This window comes from Terrapene carolina, unplaced genomic scaffold, assembly GCF_002925995.2.
Source record: "Terrapene carolina triunguis isolate 2854851 unplaced genomic scaffold, T_m_triunguis-2.0 Scaffold580, whole genome shotgun sequence".
NCBI lineage: Eukaryota > Metazoa > Chordata > Testudines > Emydidae > Terrapene > Terrapene triunguis.
In genome coordinates, this window is record NW_020664931.1 from 415,283 (window position 1) to 440,326 (window position 25,044).

Sequence of the window (25,044 nt, forward strand, 5' to 3'; positions counted from 1 at the left end):
CTAGTATAGATCCAGGGGTCAGAAGCATGAAGGGACATGTGAATCTTTAGCTCATCTGGCATGTAAATATCTTGCAATGCTGGCTACAAAAGTGCCATGCGAATGTCTGTTCTTGCTTTCAGGTGACATTGTAAACAAGAAGCGGGCGGCATTATCTCCCACAAATGTAAACATTTGTCTGAGTGATTGGCTGAAAAAGAAGTAGGACTGAGTGGGCTTGTAGGCTCTAAGGTTTTACATTGTTTTAGTTTTGAATGCAGTTATTTTTTGTACATAATTGTACATTTGTAAGTTCAACTTTCGTGATAAAGTGATGACAGTACACTACAGTACTTATATTAGGTGAATTGAAAAATACTATTTCTTTTGTTTCTTTTTTACAGTGCAAATATATGTAATCAAAAATAAATATAAAGTGAGCACTGTACACTTTGTATTCTGTGTTGCAATTGAAATAAATATATTTTAAAGTATAGAAAACATCCAAAAACATTTAAATGGTATTCTATTATTGTTTGACAACGCGATTAATTGCGATTAATTTTTTTAATCACTTGACAGCCCCAAATTTTAGACTTGGTTTTGGTAAATAGTGAGAAAATCATAGAAGAGCTGGTTTTAGGGAATAACCTTGGATCGAGGTTCATGAGCTGGTTTAGTTTAAATTAAATGTAAGGATAATCGAAACAGGTCATCATCTATGGTTTTTTATTTCAAAAGGGAAATTAAGTCAATTGGACTGAAGAGCTCAATGACTTAAATGTTGAGGAGGCTTAGAATTTATTTAAATCAAGTGTACAAAACTATCTGAAATTTACATTGCAAGAAAGGGGGAGGAAATTGTAGGGAAAGGCTCCAGACCCAACTGAGTGAATAACTACATCAAAAAGGCTATTGGAAGCAGAGAGTCTCTAGGGAATGGAAACAGGGATTGAAAAAGCAACATCTTGCAGGTTAGAAAATGAAGGAACAAAGTAAGAATTGCTAAAAAGTAGTGCTAACTTAGCTCTTGCCAAGAAAATTAAAATAAATAGGGTTTTTAAAATTATATAAATAAAAAGAGACTCAGAAAGGATGAAGTTGGACTGCTATGCAGTGTGGATGGGGAAGAGATTAAAGATAATCTAGATATGGCCCCAAAACTAAATGAACACTAAATGTGGTGTGCTTGCTGCTTGACTGAAATATACTGTGTGCTCTGTTTGTTTGTTTGTGGGACTGTGTGCTGACCATGTGTGTGCTGAGCCTAGCAGTCTACTAGGCAAGGCTGAGAGCTTCTTAACGAGGCTATGATCCCTATGCCTTTTAGCACCCATCAACCCTTAACCAGGGGGTGGGGCTACTCAGGGAGACCAGGGCTTTAAAAAGCCTGCTCCTAAGTGACCAGAGGAGCTAAGGAACAGGAGCAGCTAACAGGGAAGTTTTGCGAGGGTGTTTACAGGGGCAGTGTGAGGGGGGCTAGAACTCAACATTCTTTAAACTTAAAAGCCAAAAATACCCTCTTGATATAAACAAAACAACAACAAAGGAACCAGCTGCAGGAGTAAAAAGGGAATGCAGGCAGAAGTCCAGCAATAGAGTGGGGGCTGTGACGGGTTGGATCACAGAAACCCCCCTGGGAGCTGCCAACTGATGTGCCAAGACTCCCCTGCTCCTATTTTCCTTGCCAGCTCAGGACTCCAGCACCCTGTCTTGCTGAGCCAGACACTCTCGTCTGCTCCAACACAGACCCAGGGTCTGAATTACTTGCCCCAAAGCTGCAAGTTTACCTGAAAACAGCTCACAGTAGTGTGTTTGTCTTTAGCCCTCAGATACCCAACTCCCAATGGGGTCTAAATCCAAATAAATCCATTTTACCCTGTATAAAGCTTATACAGGGTAAACTCATAAATTGTTCGCCCTCTATAACACTGATAGAGAGATATGCACAGTTGTTTGCTCCCCCAGGTATTAATACATACTCTGAGTTAATTAATAAGTAAAAAGTGATTTTATTAAATACAGAAAGTGGGATTTAAGTGGTTCCAAGTAGTAACAGACAGAACAAAGTAAGTCATCAAGCAAAATAAAATAAAATGCACAAATCTATGTCTGATCAAACTGAATACAGATAATCTCACCCTCAGAGATGCTTCAATAAGTTTTTTCTCAGACTGGACACCCTCCAGGCCTGGGCACAATTCTTTCCCCTGGTACAGCTCTTGTTCCAGCTAAGGTGATAGCCAGGGGATTCTTCATGATGGCTCCTCCCTCCCTTGTTCTCTTCCACCCCTTTATATATCTTTTGCATAAGGCGGGAACCCTTTGTCCCTCTGGGTTTCCACCCCCCTCACTGGAAAAGCACCAGGTTAAAGATGGATTCCAGTTCAGGTGACATGATCACATGTCACTGCAAGACTTCATTACCCACTTGCCAGCACACACATATACAGGAAGACTTACAGGTAAACACAGCCATCTGCAGATAATGGTCCTGGTTAATGGGAGTCATCAAGATTCCAAACCACCATTAATGGCCCACACTTTGCATAATTACAATAGGCCCTCAGAGTTATATTTCATATTTCTAGTTTTAGATACAAGAGTGGTACATTTATACAAATAGGATGATCACACTCAGTAGATTATACGCTTTGTAATGATACCTTACAAGAGACCTTTTGCATGAAGCATATTCCAGTTACATTATATTCACTTATTATCATGTTTTTATAAAACTATTCCAGTTATATTATATTCACTTATTATCATGTTTTTATAAAACCATATAGACTGCACAACGTCACAGGGGCTACCCAGTTTATTGCACCCAATGCAGCATGTATGATTACCTGCCCTATGGGCAGGTGGTGTATGTGTGCATTTGGTGCAAGGAGCTCCTGGCCCTCAGAGACCATGTGTGGCTTTGGAGACCAGAGTGGCTGAGCTGGAGGAGCTGAGGGAGACAGAGAGGTACTTAGATGAGACTTTCCGGGCCACACTAGAATGGTCCCACCCCCGGTCTGACAGCCTCTGTGCTGTTGAGGAGGATGAAAGTCCCAGGGAAGGAGAGCATCTAACTGGAGCAGAGGGAAACAATCCCATAGTTTGGACCCCCCTTCCAGATGATGATGTGGTATCCTCTCGCACTGAGGATACCTCTCCACAGGAGGGAACTCCAGCTATTAGAAAGAGGCAGGTATTAGTAATGGGCAATTCGATCATTAGAAACATAGATAGCTGGGTTTGCAATGACCGGGAGAACCGCATGGTGACTTGCCTGCTTGGTGCAAAGGTTGCGGATCTCTCGAGACATCTAGATAGACTTATATGTAGTGCTAGGGAGGAGTCGGTGGTCGTGGTACATGTGGGTACCAATGACATAGGGAAGGATAGGAGAGAGGTCCTGGAGGCCAAATTTAGGCTGCTTGATAAGAGATTGAAGTCCAGGACCTCCATGGTAGCATTCTCTGAGATGTTCCCAGTTCCAAGTGCAGGGCCAGTTAGACAGGCAGAACTGCAGAGTCTCAATGTGTGGATGAGACGATGGTGCAGGGAGAAGAGGATTAGATTTATTAGGAACTGGGGAAACTTTTGAGAAAGGGGGAGCCTATACAGGAAGGATGGGCTCCACCTAAACCAAAATGGAACCAGACTGCTGGCACTTAACATTAAAAAACTCATAGAGCAGTTTTTAAACTAAGGGCTGGGGGAAAGCCGACAAGTGTGGAGGAGCACATGGTTTGGACATCCCTTAGGGGAGGATCTATTAATAGAGAATCTCTATGTCCTAGTGAGGACAAGAGGATGGAAAATGATAAAATACAGGCAGGGTCTGATCAGAAAGAGTCAAATAAAAAATGTCCCATTCAATTACATCGTGTAATGGCAGACAGCCAAAAGGAGACAAGTTTTTAAAGTGCTTATATACCAATGCTAGAAGTCTAAATAATAAAATGGGTGAACTAGAGTGACTCATATTAAATGAGGATATTGATATAATAGGCATCACAGAAACTTGGTGGAATGAGGATAATCAATGGGATACAGTAATACCAGGATACAAAATATATCAGAAGGACAGAACAGGTCGTGCCAGTGGGGGAGTGGCATTATATGTGAAAGAAAGTGTAGAAGCAAATGAAATAAAAATGAATCAAACTGTACCATAGAATCTCTATGGATAGAAATTCCATATTCTAATAATAAGAATATAGTGGTAGGGATATATTACTGACCACATGACCAGGATGGTGAGAGTGACTGTGAAATGCTCAGGGAGATTAGAGAGGCTATTAAAATAAAAAAACTCAATAATAATAATAATAATAATGGGGATTTCAGTTATCCCCATATTGACTGGGTACATGTCACCTCAGGATGGGATTCAGAGAGAAAGTTTCTTGACACCTTAAATGACTGCTTCTTGGAGCAGCTGGTCCTGGAACCCACCAGAGGAGAGGCAATTCTTGATTTAGTCCCAAATGGAGGACAGGATCTGGTCCAAGAGGTGAATATAGCTGGACCGTTTGGCAATAGTGACCATAATATAATTAAATTTAATATCCCTGTGGCAGGAAAAACACCATAACAGCCCAATGTTGTAGCATTTAATTTCAGAAAGGGGAACTACACAAAAATGAGGAGGTTAGTTAAACAGAAATTAAAGGGTACGGTGCCAAAAGTGAAATCTCTGTAAGCTGTGTGAAAACTTTTTAAAGACACCCTAATAGAGGCTCAACTTAAATGTATACCCCAAATTAAAAAACATAGTAAGAGAACCAAAAATCAGCCACCGTGGCTAAACAACAAAGTAAAAGAAGCAGTGAGAGGCAAAAAGACATCCTATAAAAAGTGGAAGTCAAATCCTAGGAAAATAGAAAGAAGCATAAACACTGGGAAATGAAGTGTAAAAATGCAATTAGAAAGGTCAAAAAAGAATTTGAGGAACAGTTAGCTAAAGACTCAAAAAGTAATAGTAAAATTTTTTGTTAAGTACATCAGAAGCAGGAAGCCTGCTAAACAACCAGTGGGACCACTGGACGATCGAGATGCTAAAGGACCACTGAAGGACGATAAGGCCATTGCAGAGAAACTAAATGAATTGTTTGCATTGGTCTTCATGGCTGAGGTTGTGAGGGAGATTCCCAAACCTGAGCCATTCTTTTTAGGTGACAGATCTGAGGAACTGTCCCAGACTGAGGTATCATTAAAGGAGGTTTTGGAACAAATTGATAAATTAAACAGCAATAAGTCACCAGGACCAGATGGTACTCACCCAAGAGTTCTGAAGGAACTCAAATATGAAATTGCAGAACTACTAACTGTCATCTGTAACCTATCATTTAAATCAGCTTCTAAATAATATTATATTATTATTATATTATATTATTTATTATTAAATCAGCTTCTGTACCGGATGACTGGAGGATAGCTAATATGATGCCAATTTTTAAAAGGGGCTCCAGAGGTGATCCCGGAAATTACAGGCCTGTAAGCCTGACTTCAGTACAGGGCAAACTGGTTGAAACTATAATAAAGAACAATATTGTCAGATATATAGATGAACATAATTTGTTGAGGAAGAGTCAACATGGTTTTAGAAAAGGGAAATCATGCCTCACCAATCTACTAGAATTCTTTGAGGGGGTCAACAAGCATGTGGACCAAGGGGATCCAGTGGATATAATATACTTAGATTTTCAGAAAGCCTTTGACAAGGTCCCTCACCAAAGGCTCTTATGCAAAGTAAGCTGCCACGGGATAAGAGGGAAGGTGCTCTCATGGATTGGTAATTGGTTAAAAGATAGGAAACAAAGGGTAGGTATAAATGGTCAGTGCTTAGAATGGAGAAAGGTAAATAGTAGTGTTCTCCAGGGGTCTGTTCTGGGACCAGTCCTATTCAACATATTCATAAATGATCTGGAAAAAGGATGAGGTGGCAAAATTTGCAGATGATACAAAATTACTAAAGATAGTTAAGACCCAGGCAGACTGCGAAGCGCTACAAAAGAATCTCTCAAAACTGGGTGATTGGGCAACAAAATGGCAGATGAAATTTAATGTTGATAAATGCAAAGTAATGCAGATTGGAAAGCATAATCCCAACTATACATATAAAGTGATGGGGTCTAAATTCGCTGTTACCACTCAAGAAAGAGATCTTGGAGTCATTGTGGATAGTTCTCTGAAAACATCCACTCAATGTGCAGTGGCAGTCAAAAAAACAAACAGAATGCTGGGAATAATTAAGAAAAGGATAGATAATAGGACAGAAAATATTATGTTGCTGCTATATAAATCCCGGTACGCCCACATCTTGAATACTGTTTGCAGATGTGGTCGCCACATCTCAAAAAATATATATTGGAATTGGAAAAGGTTCAAAAAAGGGCAACGAAAATGATTAGGGGTATGGAACGTCTTCTGTATGAGGAGAGATTAATAAGACTGGGACTTTTCAACTTGGAAAAGAGACAGCTAAGCGGAGATATGATTGAGTTCTATAAAATCATGACTGGTGTAGAGAAAGTAGATAAGGAAGTGTTGTTTACTACTTCTCATAACACAAGAACTAGGGGTCACCAAATGGGCAGCAGGTTTAAAACAAATAAAAGGAAGTATTTCTTCACACAATGCACAGTAAACCTGTGGAACTCCTTGCCAGAGGATGTTGTGAAGGCCAAGACCATAACAGGGTTCAAAAAAGAACTAGTTAAATTCATAGAGTATAGGTCCATCAATGGCTATTCGCCTGGATGGGCAGGAATGGTGTCCCTAGCCTCTGTTTGCCAGAAGCTCGGAATGAGTGACAGGGGATGGAACACTTGATGATTACCTAATGTTCATACTAAGTTCATTCCCCCGGGGCACTTGGCACTGGTCACTGTTGGAAGACAGGATACTGGGCTAGGTGGACCGTTGGTCTGACCCAGTAGGGCCATTCTTATGTTCTTATGCTTTGGTTTTCAGTAAGGATGATAACATTGAACATTAGGCATGAAGGCAGGATGGCAGATGGAAATTAGTGTATAGAAATGGAAATTACTACATCTGAGGTAGAAGGAAAAACTTAGACTTTAATGTGCTCAAATTGAGGGGGACTGGATAATTTCCATCCCTGAATACCAAAAGAATTGTCACATGAGATTGTTAGTCTGGTAGCAATGATTTTTTTAATAAATCTATCTATTCAGCAGTAGTACCATATGACTGCACTCACATCACTTCTATATTTAAGAATGGGGGAAAAAAAGTGATCTGGGCAATTACAGACCCTCTAATCTGACCTCAGTAGTTAGACTTTAGAACAAATTGTGAAGAAAAGAATAATTAAATTAATGGAGGTAAATGGAAAAGGAGATGTAATGCAACATGCGACAAGGTAGATTTTGCCAGACTAACATGAGTTCCTTCTCTGAGAAGATAACTAAGTTTTTAGATGGGGAAAGACATTAGATCTAATATAGTTGGACTTCAGTAAAGGATTTGATATAGTCCCATATGGGAAATTATTAAAGAAAATGGGGATTAATACAAGAATGTAAGGTGGGTAAGTAACTGGCTAATGAGGACAAGGCAATGGGTTGTGCTGAAAGGTTAGCTTATCTGACTGGAGGGAGGTTACAGGTAGGTGTAGGATTGGTGTTGAGACCAGTCTCATTCAATATTTTTATTAATGACCTTGGCACAAAAAGGTAGGAGTGTGCTAATGAAACTTGCTGATAATATAAAGTGGGAAGGCATTGTCAGTTCAGAGGAGGATTGGAATATTCAGGGCCGGCTCCAGGGTTTTTGCCGCCCCAAGCGGCGGGGAAAAAAAAAACAAAAAAAACCCGCGCCGCTTTCTTCTTCGGCAGCAATTCGGCAGCAGGTCCTTCCCTCCGAGAGGGACCGAGGGACCCGCCGCCGAATTGCCGCCGAAGAACCCGACTTGCCACCCCTTCCCCTTGGCCGCCCCAAGCACCTGCTTGCTGAGCTGGTGCCTGAAGCCGGCCCTGGGAATATTACACAGGAAGGATGTGGATGACCTTGAAGGCTGGAGTATCAGAAATGAGATGAAATTCAATAGGACAAAGTGCAAGGTCTCTGCTATAAGATGGGGGCTCATCAGCTGGAAGCAATAGAGGAGGAGAGGGACCTGGTGTGGGGTGAATCACAGGATGATGATAAGCCACCATTATGATGCAGCTGTGAAAAAGGTAAATGCTATCCTAAGATGTATCAGGCAAAGCATTTCCAGAAAAGATAGAGAAGTATTAATGCAATTGTACAAGACACTGGTGAGACCTCATCTGGAATACAGTGTACAATTCTGGTAACCTGTGTTCAAGAAAGAAGAATTCAAACTGGAACAGATGCAGAGAAGAGCTACTAGGATGATCAGAAGAATGGAGGGCCTCTCTTATGAGAGGAAACTGGAAGAGTGGCTTGTTCAGCATAGCAAAGTGAAGGCTGAGAGGCTATGCTTTCTATAAATACATCAGCTAAAGGACAATGTTGGCACAAGAACAAATGGATATAAATTGGCTATGAACAAATTCAGGTTAGAAATTAGAAGGTTTTTCACCATTAGAAGATCAAGGTTCTGGAACAGCCTTCCAATGGGAGTTGTGGGGGCAAACAACTTAATTCGTTTAAGAGAGAGCTGGACAAATTTATGAGTGGGATTATACAACAGGGTTTCTTGTGATGGTGGGGGGCAGGGCTCTGAATCGCTGGGGGGTCCCTTCTGGTTCATGTCCGATGTTCCTAAAACCTCATGCTTCAGGGCTTCAGCCAGTCACCTGCTGGGGTCTGGAATTGACTTTTTTCCCTCAATGTATTCTGGGTTTTGTTTAATTTTTTTGATCTGCTTCCTCTGAAGCATCAGACATTGCCATGGCTGGGGATGGAACACTACACACTTCCTCCTCCCATGCAACAGCTGTGCTTCCTCCTCATTCCATGGAACAGGCTCCTCTCTATCACAATGATGGACGTCAGGGATCTCATAAAGTAAAGGCCTGAGAGAAGGGCAGAGAACCCAAGGAGGGAGAATGCCTTGGGAAGAGAGACTGGAGAGGCAATAGTCCAGGAAAAGAAAAAGAGATTGAGAGCTAGAGCTTGAGGTGGGGAGAGAGGGCTTTAAAGCGGGGAGAGAGTGTTTGATTGTGCACAGGGAAAAAGAATATGTGAGAGAATTTTTCATGGGGCAGACTGGATGACTGTGAGAGAGAAATTGGAAACATGAGAGCTAGGGGAAAGGAAGGATAGAAAAAGAGGGGTGTGGGATTGAAAATTCAGGGGAAGGAAGAGTAGAACACAATAGACAGAAAGATGGAGAGGAAGAAGTAAAAACAACTATTATATAATATACAAAAGGGAAAATAGACTGGAAAAAAAGAGAGGAAAAGATAAGATACAGAGTAAAAGAAAGGAAAAAAGAGTGAAGTGAAAAGGAAAAGAGAAAAAACAAATATTAGAGACAAAATAAAATTTTAAGTTTGTACTTAATACGAAGGATAGATGTAAGCTATAATAACCAAAATGTAAAAGTATGTTTTCTTTTTAATAGGACAAAATGTGGAGGAGGGGTAGAGGTTTGCAGGGACTAGCTAAGCTGCCTGTCTTCCCATTTTTTTTAGGCTGATTAAAAAAATGTCTCCTGGTCCCCTATGTTTTTTTCCTATTGCCCTATCTATGGGTGTTTAGATCTCTGTCTCTCTCTCTTATTGCTTCTCACACCCCTGCCTGGAATTTTCTTGCCACCATCCGAAGTTCAGTATTACTAAAACCAAGCCCACTTTTCCTCCTTTAACTTTCCTACTGCCTCCCTGTTCCACAGACTCAGATTCTAGATTTTATTTTTGACTCTTGTCCTTCTCCATACCAATACATTGGCTACACCTTATTCGTTCTTCCTCTCCAATACGTTTCGCAGCATTTTATGCCTCGACTACGTCAGTGTCCTCTTCTCTGGCCTTCCTGACTGATATGATTCCTCTTCCATCCATCCAAATTGCAGCCAAGAATTATCTGCCTTGTCTGATACATTGACCGTGTCCAGTATCTCTTCAAATCCATTCACCATCTTTACTTCACCTCCTACTGAAAATGCAAATTTATTGCCCTTGCCTTCAAGCCTATGTGTTTTAATTTCTGCCTATTTTTCTGCTTTTCTCATTTCACACAACCAGATGCTGTTTTTACTCTGTCCACTTGCAGCAATAACTGCCCCTTTGGTGTCATATTTCCATTCTTGACTCTGCACCTTTTCCCATGCAATGTCATGTCTGGAATCCTCTCCCTGATTTAGCTGACTATTTCACCAACCTTTTCTTTTTAAAGCAGCATGTTAAAACACAAGTCCCCAGTGCACACCTAAATGAAGCATTAACAAAATTATAAATATTGAAACGTGCAATATAGGTGCCTTGCTATTTAGAAGACTGATTTGTTATGGTCATAGTAGCAATGCTATAGTTATATGGCAGAGTGCTATTTTCAGATACTTACAATTTTTCAAAATAATTTTCCCATGAACTGTAATGTCTCAAACTTGTCACTTTAAAAGTGATTCACTTTTTAGAAATTCAGCCCGTGATTGCCTCTGGAGCTGCTGGCCTGTGGAGGTTCTGTGAATTCCAGACTCCAGTGGAGACTGCTGTAAGGGACCAGGGTGTAGACAGTCTGGCCTAGAAGACACATCTGGGTTGGTGTTAACATGTCAGGGATGGTAGTTGGTGAGCAGGGGTCCAAGGAATTGCTAGAGCCAGGTTCAATAAGAAAGAGGCAGGGTCAAAGTCAGGCTGGGTCAGAGACTGGAGATCAGAGGTAGTAACAGGCAGGATCGGGGTCAGTCAGGCTGGCGTTGGGAGACCAGAGATCAGAGGTAGTACCAGGCTGGAGTTAGGAGGCAAGAGTCAAGGCTAATGGATTAGATCAAGCAGATCTTGGTGTATTGTGGCATTAAGGAAGTTGTGAGGTTTTAGGAGACAGGGTGGTTCTCAGTTAGGCTCCCTGCCCTCTTGGTAGTATTCTCTCTTTTGGGATAAGGCATCAGCTTTTACATTCCTGGTTCCTGGGCGATAGGTCATGGTGAAATCAAACTGAGAGTAGAATAATACCCACCTGAGTTGTCTTTGGTTCAAGGCTTGAGTCTTATGCAGATATTTCAAGTTTCTTATAGTCAGAAAAGACTTGAACTGGGTGTCGGGCTCCCTTGACTCTTCGAAGGCTGATTTAATTGTGAGTAGTTTCTTATCTAATATTTCATTATTCCATTCAGCAGGGGTGAGTTTTTGGGAGTAGTAGGCGCAGAGGTGCCCAACACTTGCTGGGGAGCATGCCTCTGAGACAGTATGGCCGAGTGGCTACATTGGAGGCATCAGCTTCCACTATGAATGCCTGGGCCAGGGCAGGGTATGTTAGAATGGGAGTGGTGGTAAAAGTAGTCTTGAGCTGTTCAAAAGTTTGATGAGCTTTGAGTGTCCAAACAAATTTGTCGGCCTTACGGAGGATGTAGGTCTTGGGGGCTACTTGCCCAGAGGAGCCTGGAATGAACTGTTAGTAAAAATTTGCAAAGTCCAGGAAGCTCTGTAACTCTTGGCAGGACCTGGGCATAGCCCAGCTGTAAATGGCCTCCATCTTCTGGGGGTCCATCTTTATGTGAAAGGATGTAACCCAAGAATTCTGTGGAGAATTGGTCAACGGTACATTTTTCCAATTTCATGAACAGGCCATGCTGCCATAATCTTTCCAGGATGGAATGAATGTGGTAACAATGCTGCTTAGGACCATCTGAATACACAAGTATGTTATCAAGACAGATGACTACATATTGGTCCAGGGTGTCTGTAAATATGTCGTTCACAAAATGTTGAAAAGTCACGGAAGCATTGGTCAGCCTAAATGGCAGTACTAAATATTTGAAGTGCTTATAGTGGGTTCAAAATCTTCCATTCTTCTCCTGCAATGATGCCCCAGAGGTCTAGTTTGATGAAAATTCTGGCAGACCACACACACTCTAGTAGCTCTGAGATTAAGGGCAGAGGATATCAATTTTGGACCATCACCTGGTTTAGGGCCTGATAATCTACACAAAGGCTTAACATTTTGTCCTTTTTCTTAAGGAAAAGGACTGGAGCCCCTTCTGGGGAGGTAGAGCACTGGATGAAGCCCTTGGCCAGGTTGTTCTGGATATACGCTCAAAGGGCTGCCAGTTTGGGCTTGGACATCACTTAGGTCCATCTATAAGGGACCTTTTGCCCCGAGTTGCAGGTCTATGGGGCAATTGTAGTCCCAGTGCAAAGGTAGCGTGACTCTATTTAGCTTGTGATCCGCTATGACCCCCAGATCCCTTTTCACAGTCCTAGGCAGTCATTTCCCTATGCCCTTCCAACATGACTGTGAACCACTGATAATTGCTCTCTGGGAACAGTTTTCCAACCAGTTTTGCACCCAACTTATAGTTGTTACATCTAGGTTGCATTTCCCTAGTTTGTTGATGAGAAGGTCATGCGAGACAGTATCAAAAGCTTTACTAAAGTCAAGATATACCACATCTACCACTTCCCCCCATCCACAAGGCTTGTTACCCTGTCAAAGAAAGCTATCAGGTTGGTTTGACACAATTTGTTCTTGATAAATCCATGTTGACTGTTACTTATCACCTTATTATCTTCTAGATGTTTGCAAATTGATTGCTTAAATATTTGCACCATTAGCTTTCCCGGTACAGAAGTTAAGATGACTAGTCTGTAATTTCCCGGGTTGTCTTTATCTCCCTTTTTATAGATTGGCACTATATTTGCCCTTTTCCAGTCTTCTGGAACCTCTCTCGTCTTCCATGACTTTTCAAAGATAATCGCTAATGGCTCATATATCTTCTCTGTCAGCTCCTTGAGTATTCTAGGATGCATTTCATCAGACCCTGATGACTTAAAGACATCTAATTTGTCTAAGTAATTTTTAACTTGTTCTCTCCCTATTTTAGCCTCTTCTGATCCTACCTCATTTTCACTGGTATTCACTGTTAGACTTCCAATCATCACCAACCTTCTTGGTGAAAACTGAAACAAAGAAGTCATTAAGCACGCCTGCCATTTCCACATTTTTGGTTTTTGTTCCCCCACACCACCACCACCTAATTGAGTAATGGATCTACCCTGTCACTGGTCTTCCTCTTGCTTCCAATGTATTTATAGAATGTTTTCTTGTTACCCTTTACGTCTCTAGCTAGTTTGATCTCATTTTGTGCCTTGGCCTTTCTAATTTTGTCCCTACATACTTGTGTTATTTGTTTATATTCATCTTTTGTAATTTGACCTAGTTTCCACTTTTTGTAGGACTCTTTTTGATTTTTAGATCATTGAAGATCTCCTGGGTAAGCCAGGGTGGTCTCTTGCCATATTTCCTATCTTTCCTACACAGTGGGATAGTTTGCTCTTGTGCCCTTAATAATGTCTCTTTGAAAAACTGCCAACTATCTTCAATTGCTTTTCCCCTTAGACTTGCTTCCCCTGGGATCTTACCTACCAACTCCCTGAGTTTACTAAAGTCTCCCTTCCTGAAATCCATTATCTTTATTTTGCTGTTCTCCCTCCTACCATTTGTTAGAATCATGAACTCTGTCATTTCATGATCACTTTCACCCAAGCTGCTTTCCACTTTCAAATTCTCAACCAGTTCCTCCCTATTTGTCAAAATCCTCTAGATACATCCAACAGTGGTATTTTTAGCATCATTCTGTCTACTATAAATCTCTTGAAATTGAAAAATGCTGTCTTCATAGTGTTATTAAGTTTCCTTTGATCTAGGCATATTCACCACATTATAGTTTTTCTAGTACCACCATATGATGTGCCCAGTTATTTTGTTTGATTGACTGATTTTCTGTATCGCTTTTAAATTCTCCATGCATGTTAGTTCCATGCTGAACCTGTGAATTCTCGATAGTCTGGTACTACCTACAGTACACTCAGTGACGGCAACATCCTTATCCTACTACTTGAATATATCACTTAGCATTCCAAAAATCCAGATTTGATAATGGCTATAGACATAATGCTACTAATTTGATCTTGAGTGCAAATGATGCTGTAATAAGTGGGGCAACTTTGGTGTGTAGACAAATGGGGGAGGTATGTCCTTAATTCAACTGATTTAATCAAAAGTACAGTCGAATTCCTTTGGTATATTGTTTTGTTTTACATTGTGTAAGATATCTAATTTTTATTTGGTCATCTTACTTTTTAATGGCTAATAGAGTTTGAACTTCCATGTCTCCTGCTGAGGCCTCACCAGTTGCAAGTAGAGTGGAACAATTACCTCCCATGTCTTACATATGACATTCCTGTTAATACTTCCTAGAGTGATATTTGTCTTTTTCTTAACACTGGCCCACTGTTGACTCATATTCAATTTGTGATCCCCTATAAATTCCAGATCCCTTTTTGCAGTATTACTGCCTAGCCAATTATTTCCCATTGTGTATTCATATATTTGATTTCTCCTTCCTAAACCTGTTTTATCTGGCATGTTTGGGTAATGGGGGGTGCCAGTAAGTGAAAAATGCGGGTTAACTCAGAGGGAGGAAGTTTGGGTGCAGGAGGTGGTGCAGGGATGCAGGAGGAGGCTTGGGGTGCCGGATGTCACCTCAGGCAGCTCCCCGCAAGCAGCGACCTGTCCCGCCTGTTCCGACGTGGAGGCGCAGCTCCCATTGGCTGGGAACTACGGCCAATGGGAGCTATGGGGGCAGTGCCTGGGGCAGAGGCAGCATGCAGAGCCTCCTGCCATGCCTCCGCCTAGGAGCAGCCGGGACAGGTCACTGCTTGCCGGGAGCCACCCGAGGTGACCACCCCCCGGATCTGGCACCCGCCCACACCCACTCCCGCACCCAAACTCCCTCCCAGAGCCTGCGTTCCACACCATCTTCTGTGCCGCAACCCCCTGCTGGTCCCGCGCCAACCGGACTATAAACTGGAATTTCAATGAAGATCAGAAATGTTGGTTTATAGAGCTTTCTGGTTGGTGACGTGCCAGATAAAACAGCTTTTACAGTACTTTGCACTTGTCTTTACTGAATTTCATTTTATTGATTTCAGACCAATTCTCCAATTTATCAAGATCATTTTGACTTCTAATCTTGCCCTCCAAAGTGCTTGCAACCTCACCTAAGTTAGTGTCATCTGCAGATTTTATAAGCATGCTCTTGACTCCATCATCCCCAGTCATTAATGAAAATATTGCACAGTAACAGACTTAAGACAGACCCCACAAGACCCCATTATACATCTCCCAGTTTGACAACAAACTATTGATAACTACTCTTTGAGTTTGGTCTTTCAATCACTTTTTCACCTCCTTGTAATAACTTCATTTATATTTCTGTAGTTTTCTCATGAAAAGGTCATGTGGGACTGTGCCAAAACCCTTACAAAAGTCCCAATATAGCACATCTACTGCTTCCTCCCTATACATTATGCTGGTTACACTAACAAAGAAGGAAATTAGATTGGTTTGACAATATTAATTCTTGAAAATCCATGTTGACTATTACTTATTGCTAAGGGTATGATTCTGTCATGGAAGTCACGGGTTCTGTGACTTTCTGGGACCTTTGTGACTTCTGCAGTGGCAGGGCTGGAGCAGCTGTCAGCCCTGGGGCCACTAGGGCAAAGCAGCGGACTCTGTGAATTTTTGTTTATTGCCCACAACCTGTCCCTGACTTTTACTAAAAATACCTGTGACCGAATCTTAACTTTACTTATCGCCTTATTGTCCTCTAGGTTTGAGCAAATTGATTGTTTAATAACTTGTTCCAATATTCTTCCAGGTATTGAAGTTAGTCTGGTCTATTATTCCACACCAATTGCTCTTTATTTGTTTTCTTGGTTCAATTAGGGTTTTCATTTGTGACTTAGTAATGTCTGCAGTTCTGAAGATTATTATTTACTTGTGTTAATGTAGTACCTAGGAGCCCTAGTCAGTAGGTGCTTTACAAACATAAAACAAAAAAGATGGTCCCTGCTCAGAAGAGCTTACAATCAAGATAAGAGACAGCTGATGGATACAGACAGTATGAGGCAACAATGCGACAGTACGCATCAGCATGATAGGCAGTGATCTCTGCAAAGCAACAGCCTAACAGTTGTCAAGTTTTGTAGACATCACAACAAAGGAGGGTTTTGAAAGAGACTAATGAGTTTTTCAGATGTTTATGGGGAGAAGCATGTTGGCAGTAATTGAGATATGAGATGATGGGAGCCTAGACATGAGTTTTAGCTATATGTATGGAAAGGCAAGGCTGTTTCTCAGAGATGTTATGTGTGAAGAGTTGACAAGATTTTGACATAGCTTGGATGTGAGGACCTAGAGAGAGGTCAGAGTTGAAGGTGGCATCCAGGTTACAGGCCTGAGTAACAGGCAGGATGGTGGTGATGTTCACAATGATAGAGAAAGAAGGTACGACGATATCTACTTAATTCAGGGAAGTGCAATGGCTTATGTTACACAGGTCAGATCACAGTGGTCACTTTTGGCCTTATAATGTTTGAATGACTATTGCTTTAGTTAATGTTATGGATTCTCAACAATCTGTCCTTCTAACTTCAACATTATCATGGAAAGCACTCAGTTACCAGAGTGATGCACAATCTTATAAAAACCTGGTTAGATAGTTTTAATATTACAAACAAAAAATGTTTTACCTTTCAAAATTCACAGGATTTAGTTATCTTTCTTATATGTTGATCTGTCTCACATAGCTATACACTGAAGAACCAATGCCTTTCAAATTCTGACTTTTTGAAATATATCATGTTTATAAATCTGCATAAAGACTGTCTTCCAAACTCATTCTTAAAGGTGACCCTTTTAAAAATCTTCATTACTTCTTTCATCACATGTAGTAAGAAATCTTAACACTCTTCTAATCTTAGCTATTTTTAACAAAGTTTTTGTTTGTAAATTTACCAGTTTTTTGAATGAGCACCAAAAGTTTGAATAAGATTGGTATTGCCCACAGGAGGGAAGTTCTTCTGCAACAGATCTTCTGAGGCTCATCAAAATGCGGGCTGTACTCTTGCAAATTTTAGCAGGTCTATAGGAGGGGGCGGTGTACTGCAGAAGAAGGATGGGATATGGGATATGGGATTAATGGAGGAAAAGCAGAGGAAGATAGTATCCGCCTTGGAAACTGCAAGAGCTTAAACATTTATATCTAAAAATTGTGAATATTTAATATTTTAGCATGGATAAAATATTTCTTTTTCTTGTCCCCTTCCATGCTCCTCTGTTCTCTGTAACCCTTTGTCACTGATGTCCCTTTCCTCCATTTATCAGCACTCTTTAAGGCTGTTTTGTAAAGGATCTACATGCTCTTCCTCAAGTGCTTGCTTCTGGTTACCATCAGGTACCATCAGGTATGCAGGGGATCACACCTGTCTGAACCCTGAGGCCATCTGGCTATGCTTCATTAGACTGGGAGAGTGCCATCTGGTATTAGGCACCCCCACCTCAATCTAAGGACTCAGGAGTAGATCCCTAATATGTCTGGCTCCTGCATAGGTGTGGTGATGTTGGTGGGGAAGGAGTTGGGGAAAGAACAAACAGAATTCAACCCAATACCTTAAAACTGAAACAATATGAATAGTCTAATTTACTTTTACCATTTATGATATTAGTGTATTTTATATTAACTTTGTTAGACAATTAAAATATAGTTAGCAATCTGATTTGTTCTTATTCCCTTTGTAATTATTTTTACTTTCTAGCTCTGATATGTGAATAGAATGATACAATGTTTTGGTTGCAAGCACTGCAGGTGAATGCTACTCCTTTAAAAATATTGTTTCCATTTAAATTTCTTAAAAAAAAAATCTGTTTCTCATACAGAGCAGAAATTTGAGTTGCCAGGTCAATTTAGGTCCCAAATTTTGGTTGGAATAAATAGATTTTTACAAAAAAATTATATCTAAATTTGGGTCCTAAGTTGACTTGGCAACTCAAATGTATTGTCTAGGATATGATGTGCATCTCTCAGGATCTGACTTTTTTTTAATTTTACTTTTTTTATTTCACAGCTGGTGGCTCTTACTACATGATTTCAAGATCTTTAGGGCCAGAGTTTGGCGGAGCAGTGGGACTCTGTTTTTACTTGGGTACAACTTTTGCAGGAGCTATGTATATTCTTGGTACCATTGAAATTTTGTTGGTAAGTATTTTATCTTTTAAGATTGACTATATTCCATCAGGTTTTGGAGCTAATAGAGCAGATATACTCAACCTAAAATGTATTCCAAGTCAACATTATTTTTTAAAATGTGTTGTTGATATTTACCATTTGAAAATCTTGACTTTCTTTCAAAGAATCTAGCGTGGAATGTGTTTAAGGAATAATTTATAATCTGAACAATAGGAGTATATCATCTTGTCACCTTGTTTGATTGGTCCTTCAGCCCTCATATAGATTGCACCAATCACAACATGTCTTCCATTCTTCTCATATCCTGGCCTTCCTTCTCCATGCACGGCCATGTCTTTTCATGATAAAATCTTCCCATCTCTTTGGAAGTCAGCTGAGTGGTCGTTTCAGTTCTAATGGGTGCCACTCGGCAACAGCTGCAGTCCATTGATTGTCAGTGAGCCTCGCTATATGCCCGGCCCATTGCATTTTACTATGCCTGCTTGCAAAAATGATGTCCTGCACTCCACTCTGCTGTCTGATCACTTAATTGGGGACTCGGTCATGGATTGAAATTCCCACAATTCTTCTTTCCATCGCCCTTTCCGTGACAGACAGTTGCTGCTCCTCTGTCTTAATCAGCACCCATGTTTCGCTGCCGTACAACATTGCTGGCAGTATGGTTGAGTTGAAGAGGCTGGCGCATGTTGCCTTGTTGATTTTTCCTTGGAGGACATCCTTGATAGAATTGCATGCTCACCAACCTGCTTTCTTTCTTCACAAGAGTTCACCTTCCTGATCGTGGCACATGTTAATTTCTTGGCCCAAATAGACATATTGCTTAACTTCTTCTATTTGTTCTCCCTTAATTGTTATTTGGGCTTTTGGCAAGATTGCATAAATTTAGTTTTGGAGCAGTTAATTTTCAGTCCAGCTTGGCTGCTTTTTGTGTTAAGTTCTCATAACATTTTGTTTGATAGTATTTTCGGCGATCAACACGATATCATCCGCGAATCTGAGATGGTTTAACTGCTCTCTGTTGATGTTGATTCCACCTTTCCAATTCATCCTCCTCAATATCATTTCGAGGCAGGCTGTGAAGAGTTTAGGTGAAACCGTGTCTCCTTATTTCACACCTTTCTTAGCTGGGATGCGAGAGGGAGTATCAAATAAAGTTATATCTGTTGTGCAGTCAGAATTTGCTTCCTTTAATAGTTTGATATAGTTTGTGTCGATACCCTGCTCCGCAAGAGTTTTCAACACTGCATTGATCTCTATGCTGTCATACGCTTTTTCATAGTTGATGAAGGCAATACATAAGAGGAATTTGTATTCCCTTGAGTGTTCCAATAGCTGGTTTATAGTGAAAATATGGTCCATTGTGCTGAAGTTCCTTCGAAAGCCTGCCTGCTCTCTTGGTTGCTGCTCATCCAGACTCTGTGAGAGTCGGTTTGTTGTTATTTTGGTGAACAGCTTGTAGACATGTGAGAGCAGGCATATTGGACGATAGTTCTTTAGATCTTCATGATCGCCCTTCTTATACGGCAGAACGGTATTGGACTCCTTCCAGCTAGATGGTATCTTCCACATTTCCAAGTAACGGCTAAAGCTCTGAGCAAGGGTTTCCCAGAGGTTTTGACCTCCAGTTCTTATCATTTTGATTGTCAGTCCATCTTTACCTGAGGCTTTTCCTTTCTTTATTTGGTCAAACTTGGCTGACAAGGACTGGGAGTACATGCTCATTGGTCTGTTGAAGTGTTGGTACTGGGACATTTATCTGAGACATGAACAGTTCAGCGTAGAAATTTTTGCAGACCGCTTCCATCGCTGTTTTGTCAATTACTGGTTTTCCGTCCCTGTTCTTCAGCGCCGTTATTGTTGACCTGCACAGTATCAATTCCCTTTTGCATTTTTTGAGGCTTCTGCGATCTTCAGCTGTCTTTAAGAGCCTTTCATTTTGGTACTTCTCGAAGTCCTCCTTTAGTCTTCTTCTTATCAACTTGCAGAGGAGGGAATACTCAATTTGTCACCATCATTTTGCTTGATATTCCTTTGCTTCTCTAGCAAGTTCTGCATTTCCTCCGAGATTCTTCCTTTCGCTCTTTTTGGTCTTTCTTTCTTGGCTAATTTCATGCATTGCCTCAACTTATCAGTGAAGTTTTTATAATCCTCATCGCAGTTATCTATAAGACTCCAGTCTTCCTTGGAAATGTTCACTTTCAAGATTGCCTCATCGAATATTTTCAGCCGCTGTCTCTGATTTGCCATCTGTAGTGCTTACATAAAAGAATAGAAAAAAATAATGTTAATAGTTCAGGTTGCTCTGCTCTTCGTTAACAACATTTTCTTCAAATTCTAAGAAAGCACACATGTTAAGTTATTCTCCTTTTTTGTAAAAAATCCAAAAAGAAAAGCATATGTTTAAAGGAGTTGTACTTTTAACATTTGTATATTCCTTGTATGTATGTATGTCAGTTAAGGTTATGTGATAGTTTATGAAGCCATGGATGTTAACAATGTGTTGTGGAAACAGGATAGTAATAGATAAGAGTTGCTAAGCTCTATTTTGGTGTAGGTTATGAAACAGAAGTATGGTTGTTAACTGTAACTGTTTATTTCTTAGCTTTTCAGTGTTTGAAGAAAATGTTATTAAAGTAGCACAGAGTAACCTTAACTAACATTAAACTATGTTCTTTTTCTGAGAAGTTCCCTAGTTTTTAAAATAAATTGTGTAAATTGTAGATGAAAAATAAATAGTTAAAAATGGCAACAATATAGAAAATATGGTGACTGCAGTGAGTGTTGGAGAAATGTTGACTTTAGATGAAATGTGGCCATTGGAACTTGACAAATCTGCTGTTGTGTAAAAGACATAGGAAGCTACCTATCAAGGAAAGTAGTCCTTAGTTAATGCAGTTTTTTAGAATTGACAATGCTAACTCAATGTTGACAGAGTAAATAGGAACACTGGAATTTGACAAATTTACTTGTAAATACATAAATGTCTGGCTAGCAAGCAATATCATCGCACATCATTAATGCAGAAATTTCAAATTTGGCAACATTTACTAATATTATTACACTATTTACAATATTTTCTGTTTACTAAATTTTCACTTTAAGCTATGACTATTTTTATGTCAATGAATCATATACTCTAAATACTAAAAATAAACTGGCAATTGGTGAGTCCCTAGGGGTTCCTAACTTTTGTTCTCTTTAAAATTATACTGGTGTACTTGATAGTATTTTCATCAATTGTATCTTCTTCTTTTTTTCAAATGAAATTTTAACAAATTCCCAAATAAACATAAAATATTTTAAAAATCTATATGACTGTTACACATATATGCACACACAAACTTTGTGTATGTAGTAGGCCTGTCAATTAATTGCAGTTAATGCATGCGATTAACTCAAAACAAATTAACATGTTATTTTCTTAACAAGTGTTAATCACACACCTCTGTAGACTGGACTCCGTGGCGGACGGGGAGGAAGGCAAGAGCTGCGGCAATTTGGGATAGTTGAATAAACACCTTCCAGGGGTGAGAGAGGAGCCCAGCACCCTGCCACCTGTTGGACAGGGCCGGGCGTAGGCATGAGTGAGGGGAGCAACTACCCAGGGCGCCTGTTTAGGGCAGGGGTGCCCCTCCTCCCGCTGCCATGCTCCACCGCTTCTCCCACCACTTCCCCCCGCCCCCATCCATGGAGCTGCCCCAGGCCAAGCTGCTCCGGACAAGGAGCCTGCCTCCTGTCTGCTGTGCACAGCAAGGGCAGGGGGAGTTGCAGAGGGGCTGATGTCAAGGTATCCCACTCCCCCAGCCTATGTACCTGGTCACCACTGAGCTGGGGTCGGGGAACAGGGGGAGCCTGTCTCTCTCTCTCTCTCTCTCTCTTCCCCCCAACACACACACACATACTTCCCCCAATACACACACATAGTATTGAAAAATACTATTTATTTTTAGCTTTTTTACAGTGCAAATATTGTAATAAAAATAATAATGTGAAGTGAGCACTGTACACTTTGTGTTCTCTGTTGTAGTTGAAATCAATATATTTGAAAATGTAGAAAACATCCAAAAATATTTAAATAAATGGTATTGTTTATTGTTTAACAGTGTGATTAAAACTGTGATTAATCACAACTATTTTTTTAATCTTGCGATTAATCAAATTAATTTTTTTAATAATTTGACAGCCCTAGTATGTAGATATAGAAAGATATATAATCCATCACAGAAGTACTTAGAGACCATTAATTTTGCACAGTGAAGCATCCATAAATCAAGAAAATCCCAAGTTAACATTTCATTTGTAACTGCATGCATTATTATATGGTCTTTAACTTTTGATCAGATACTCTTTATCAGATATTGTAATATATGATTTTTTTTTTGTAATACCTTAGATACAGGTGCAGCAGAGTTCCTACCTCTCTTTGTCCTGAATAAACTTCAGAAAACAATGCAAGCTCCATACATTGTGCATTTCTATATCAAAGAACATTTTTGGAAATAGGTTTTCTCGAAAAAATACAATAAAGAGTATGAAAATCAGATTTATAATGGGACCCTAGTTTTACTTTAAGTACAATATAATGTTTCTACCAAGTTACACTTTAAGTTTCTGGGTGGAGTGATTTAAGAACCTGATTTAAATCACTTGTTGTTTTTTAAATCATTAATTTAGGTTGTGGTTTTGTATGACTAATTTGAAAAATTGTGCTATTGCAACTTCAGATTAAACTTTATAATGAACGAAATTATAATTACTATTTTTAAAATATTACTGCTAGTAAGGAATCTTATTTGAATTTTGACAAAAAAAAAAAAAAAAAGGAAAATTAAGGCCCTGATCCTGCATGCTTAAGCAGGTATGTAATTTTGCTCACATGAATAGTCCCATGATTTAACAGGAACTACTTCATGTACACACAGTTAAGCACATGCATAAGTGTTTGCAGCATCTGGAGCTAAAATTGTATTTTTATTAAACATTTTTTTTCTTAGTGGTACCATTTGAACTAAATGATACTTCTGATTCTATTATCAAAAGGACAAACTTTTGTGTTCTCATTAAACAGCTATTATATAGCATAATACTTGCACTCTTACATGCTATAACCTTTACATTTGGATTAAGAATTTCTACTGACATTGCTTAATTATAATTATAATTGTAATTACAAGCCGTTTTCTTCAGATATAGTCTGTGCTACATAATATAAGAAATATTAAACACTGCAATATTAAAAATTGGTCACATTTTCAAATCAGGTTAATTTTAATGACCTGTAACTGAAAAACAGTTTGTTTAACTTTTTGCAGAAAATATCTCTTTGACCTAAGAATAAATCAGCCAATTTTCAGTCTTAATTAATCTTTGTTATGAAGCTATAGGAGGCTATCAAAAAGGTGTATTATGAAACCTTGGTTACAATTTCAACATTGAAGCCATGGCTATGACTCCATAAGGAAAATCTTTGGAAATAACTTTTTTCTTAATTGTGTTGTCCTCCAACAGATTGAGGAGTTTATTTGTTTCTTCAATTCAATGTCCTTTTTTCACTGTTTGTATATGCCTCTGATACAGGGATCAGCACTTGAAACACTAACGCATGTATGTATACCAGATGAATTCCCTAATATAAATGTAAGATCTGTAAACTCAAGAAAATGTAGTTATTGTAAAAGGTTGGGCACCTTTTGAGGAAAGTTTTAATATTTTATTTGTTTTCTTTTGTAGACATATATTTCTCCCAGTGCTGCTATATTTAAAGCAGAAGATGCTGATGGAGAAACAGAGGCCATGTTAAACAACATGAGAGTTTACGGGACGTGTATTGTCGCTCTGATGGCCATAGTAGTCTTTGTAGGAGTTAAATATGTCAACAAACTTGCACTGGTCTTCCTATCTTGTGTGATTCTTTCCATCTTTGCCATTTATGCTGGCGTTATTAAAACTGCATTTGACCCACCAGACTTTCCGTAAGTGAAATACTATTTTAAGTGCTAAAGTGTGTAAGGATAGATTATTACTGTAATGCTTTAAATATTTTGTACCAAATTCTAGAATATGAGTGCAATAGATGCAACCTAAAACTCTTAAAAACATTTTGGTAGAAAAACTTGGCAATTGTGCACCTAAGTACCTATTTGGTTTCATAATTGACCAATTTGTACACACAAATGTGTTTCTGTATCTATAGAAGTGGTAACTGATTTTGGTATGCGCTCTCATGACAATATTTAAAATTCTGAATATTTTTATGGACTTCAATCTCAGTGAGCAAGCATACCTTTTTTTTTACATATTGCAAATCTATTTATTCCATTTAATTGAAATAGATCCATAAAAAGAAATAAATTGTGTTATACTCCATTAATGTGAATTCATCGCTATATACTTTTTCTAATAAAAATGTTTCTAGTCTTTTCTTATTTGCTTTGGTGGTGGTTTTAAAATGTAGTTCTGTAACTATGTATGTCTTTCTCAAGGTTTTTCCTCTTCAACTAAACTTGCCTTCCTCCTCCTCTTAAAATTTATCTCACTGGAGATTGGATTTCCAAAAGATATGATCTAGGAATTACTTTGGGAAAGTTCTATGCCCCGTGTTATACAGGAGGTCAGACTAGATAATCATAACAATCCCTTCTGGCCTTGGAATCTGTGAATCTTTGGTGAGCCTCAGGCCTGCTCTACACTAAAAATTTAGGTCAACCCAGCTATCTTCCTCAAGGGTGTGAAAAATCCATATCTCTGAATGGCATATTTAAGCCGACCTAACCCCTGGTGTGGACAGTGCTAGGTCGACAGAAGAATTCTTCTGTTCATCTAGCTACCGCCTCTTGTGGAGGTGGATTACCTATGCTGATGGGAGAACCTCTCCTGTT

At 39.6% G+C, this 25,044-nt stretch overlaps 1 protein-coding gene across 1 annotated transcript in view; it reads left to right on the forward strand.

Annotated features, from left to right (window-relative positions):
- The window catches only part of LOC112103692 (solute carrier family 12 member 7), a 357,369-nt gene that overhangs the window by 192,544 nt on the left and 139,781 nt on the right, over positions 1-25,044 (forward strand). The window contains exons 6-7 of the mRNA XM_024195587.1: positions 18,045-18,175; positions 23,897-24,138. Of these exons, the coding sequence (XP_024051355.1) occupies positions 18,045-18,175; positions 23,897-24,138 (373 nt within the window). The remainder of the gene's footprint in view (positions 1-18,044; positions 18,176-23,896; positions 24,139-25,044) is intronic.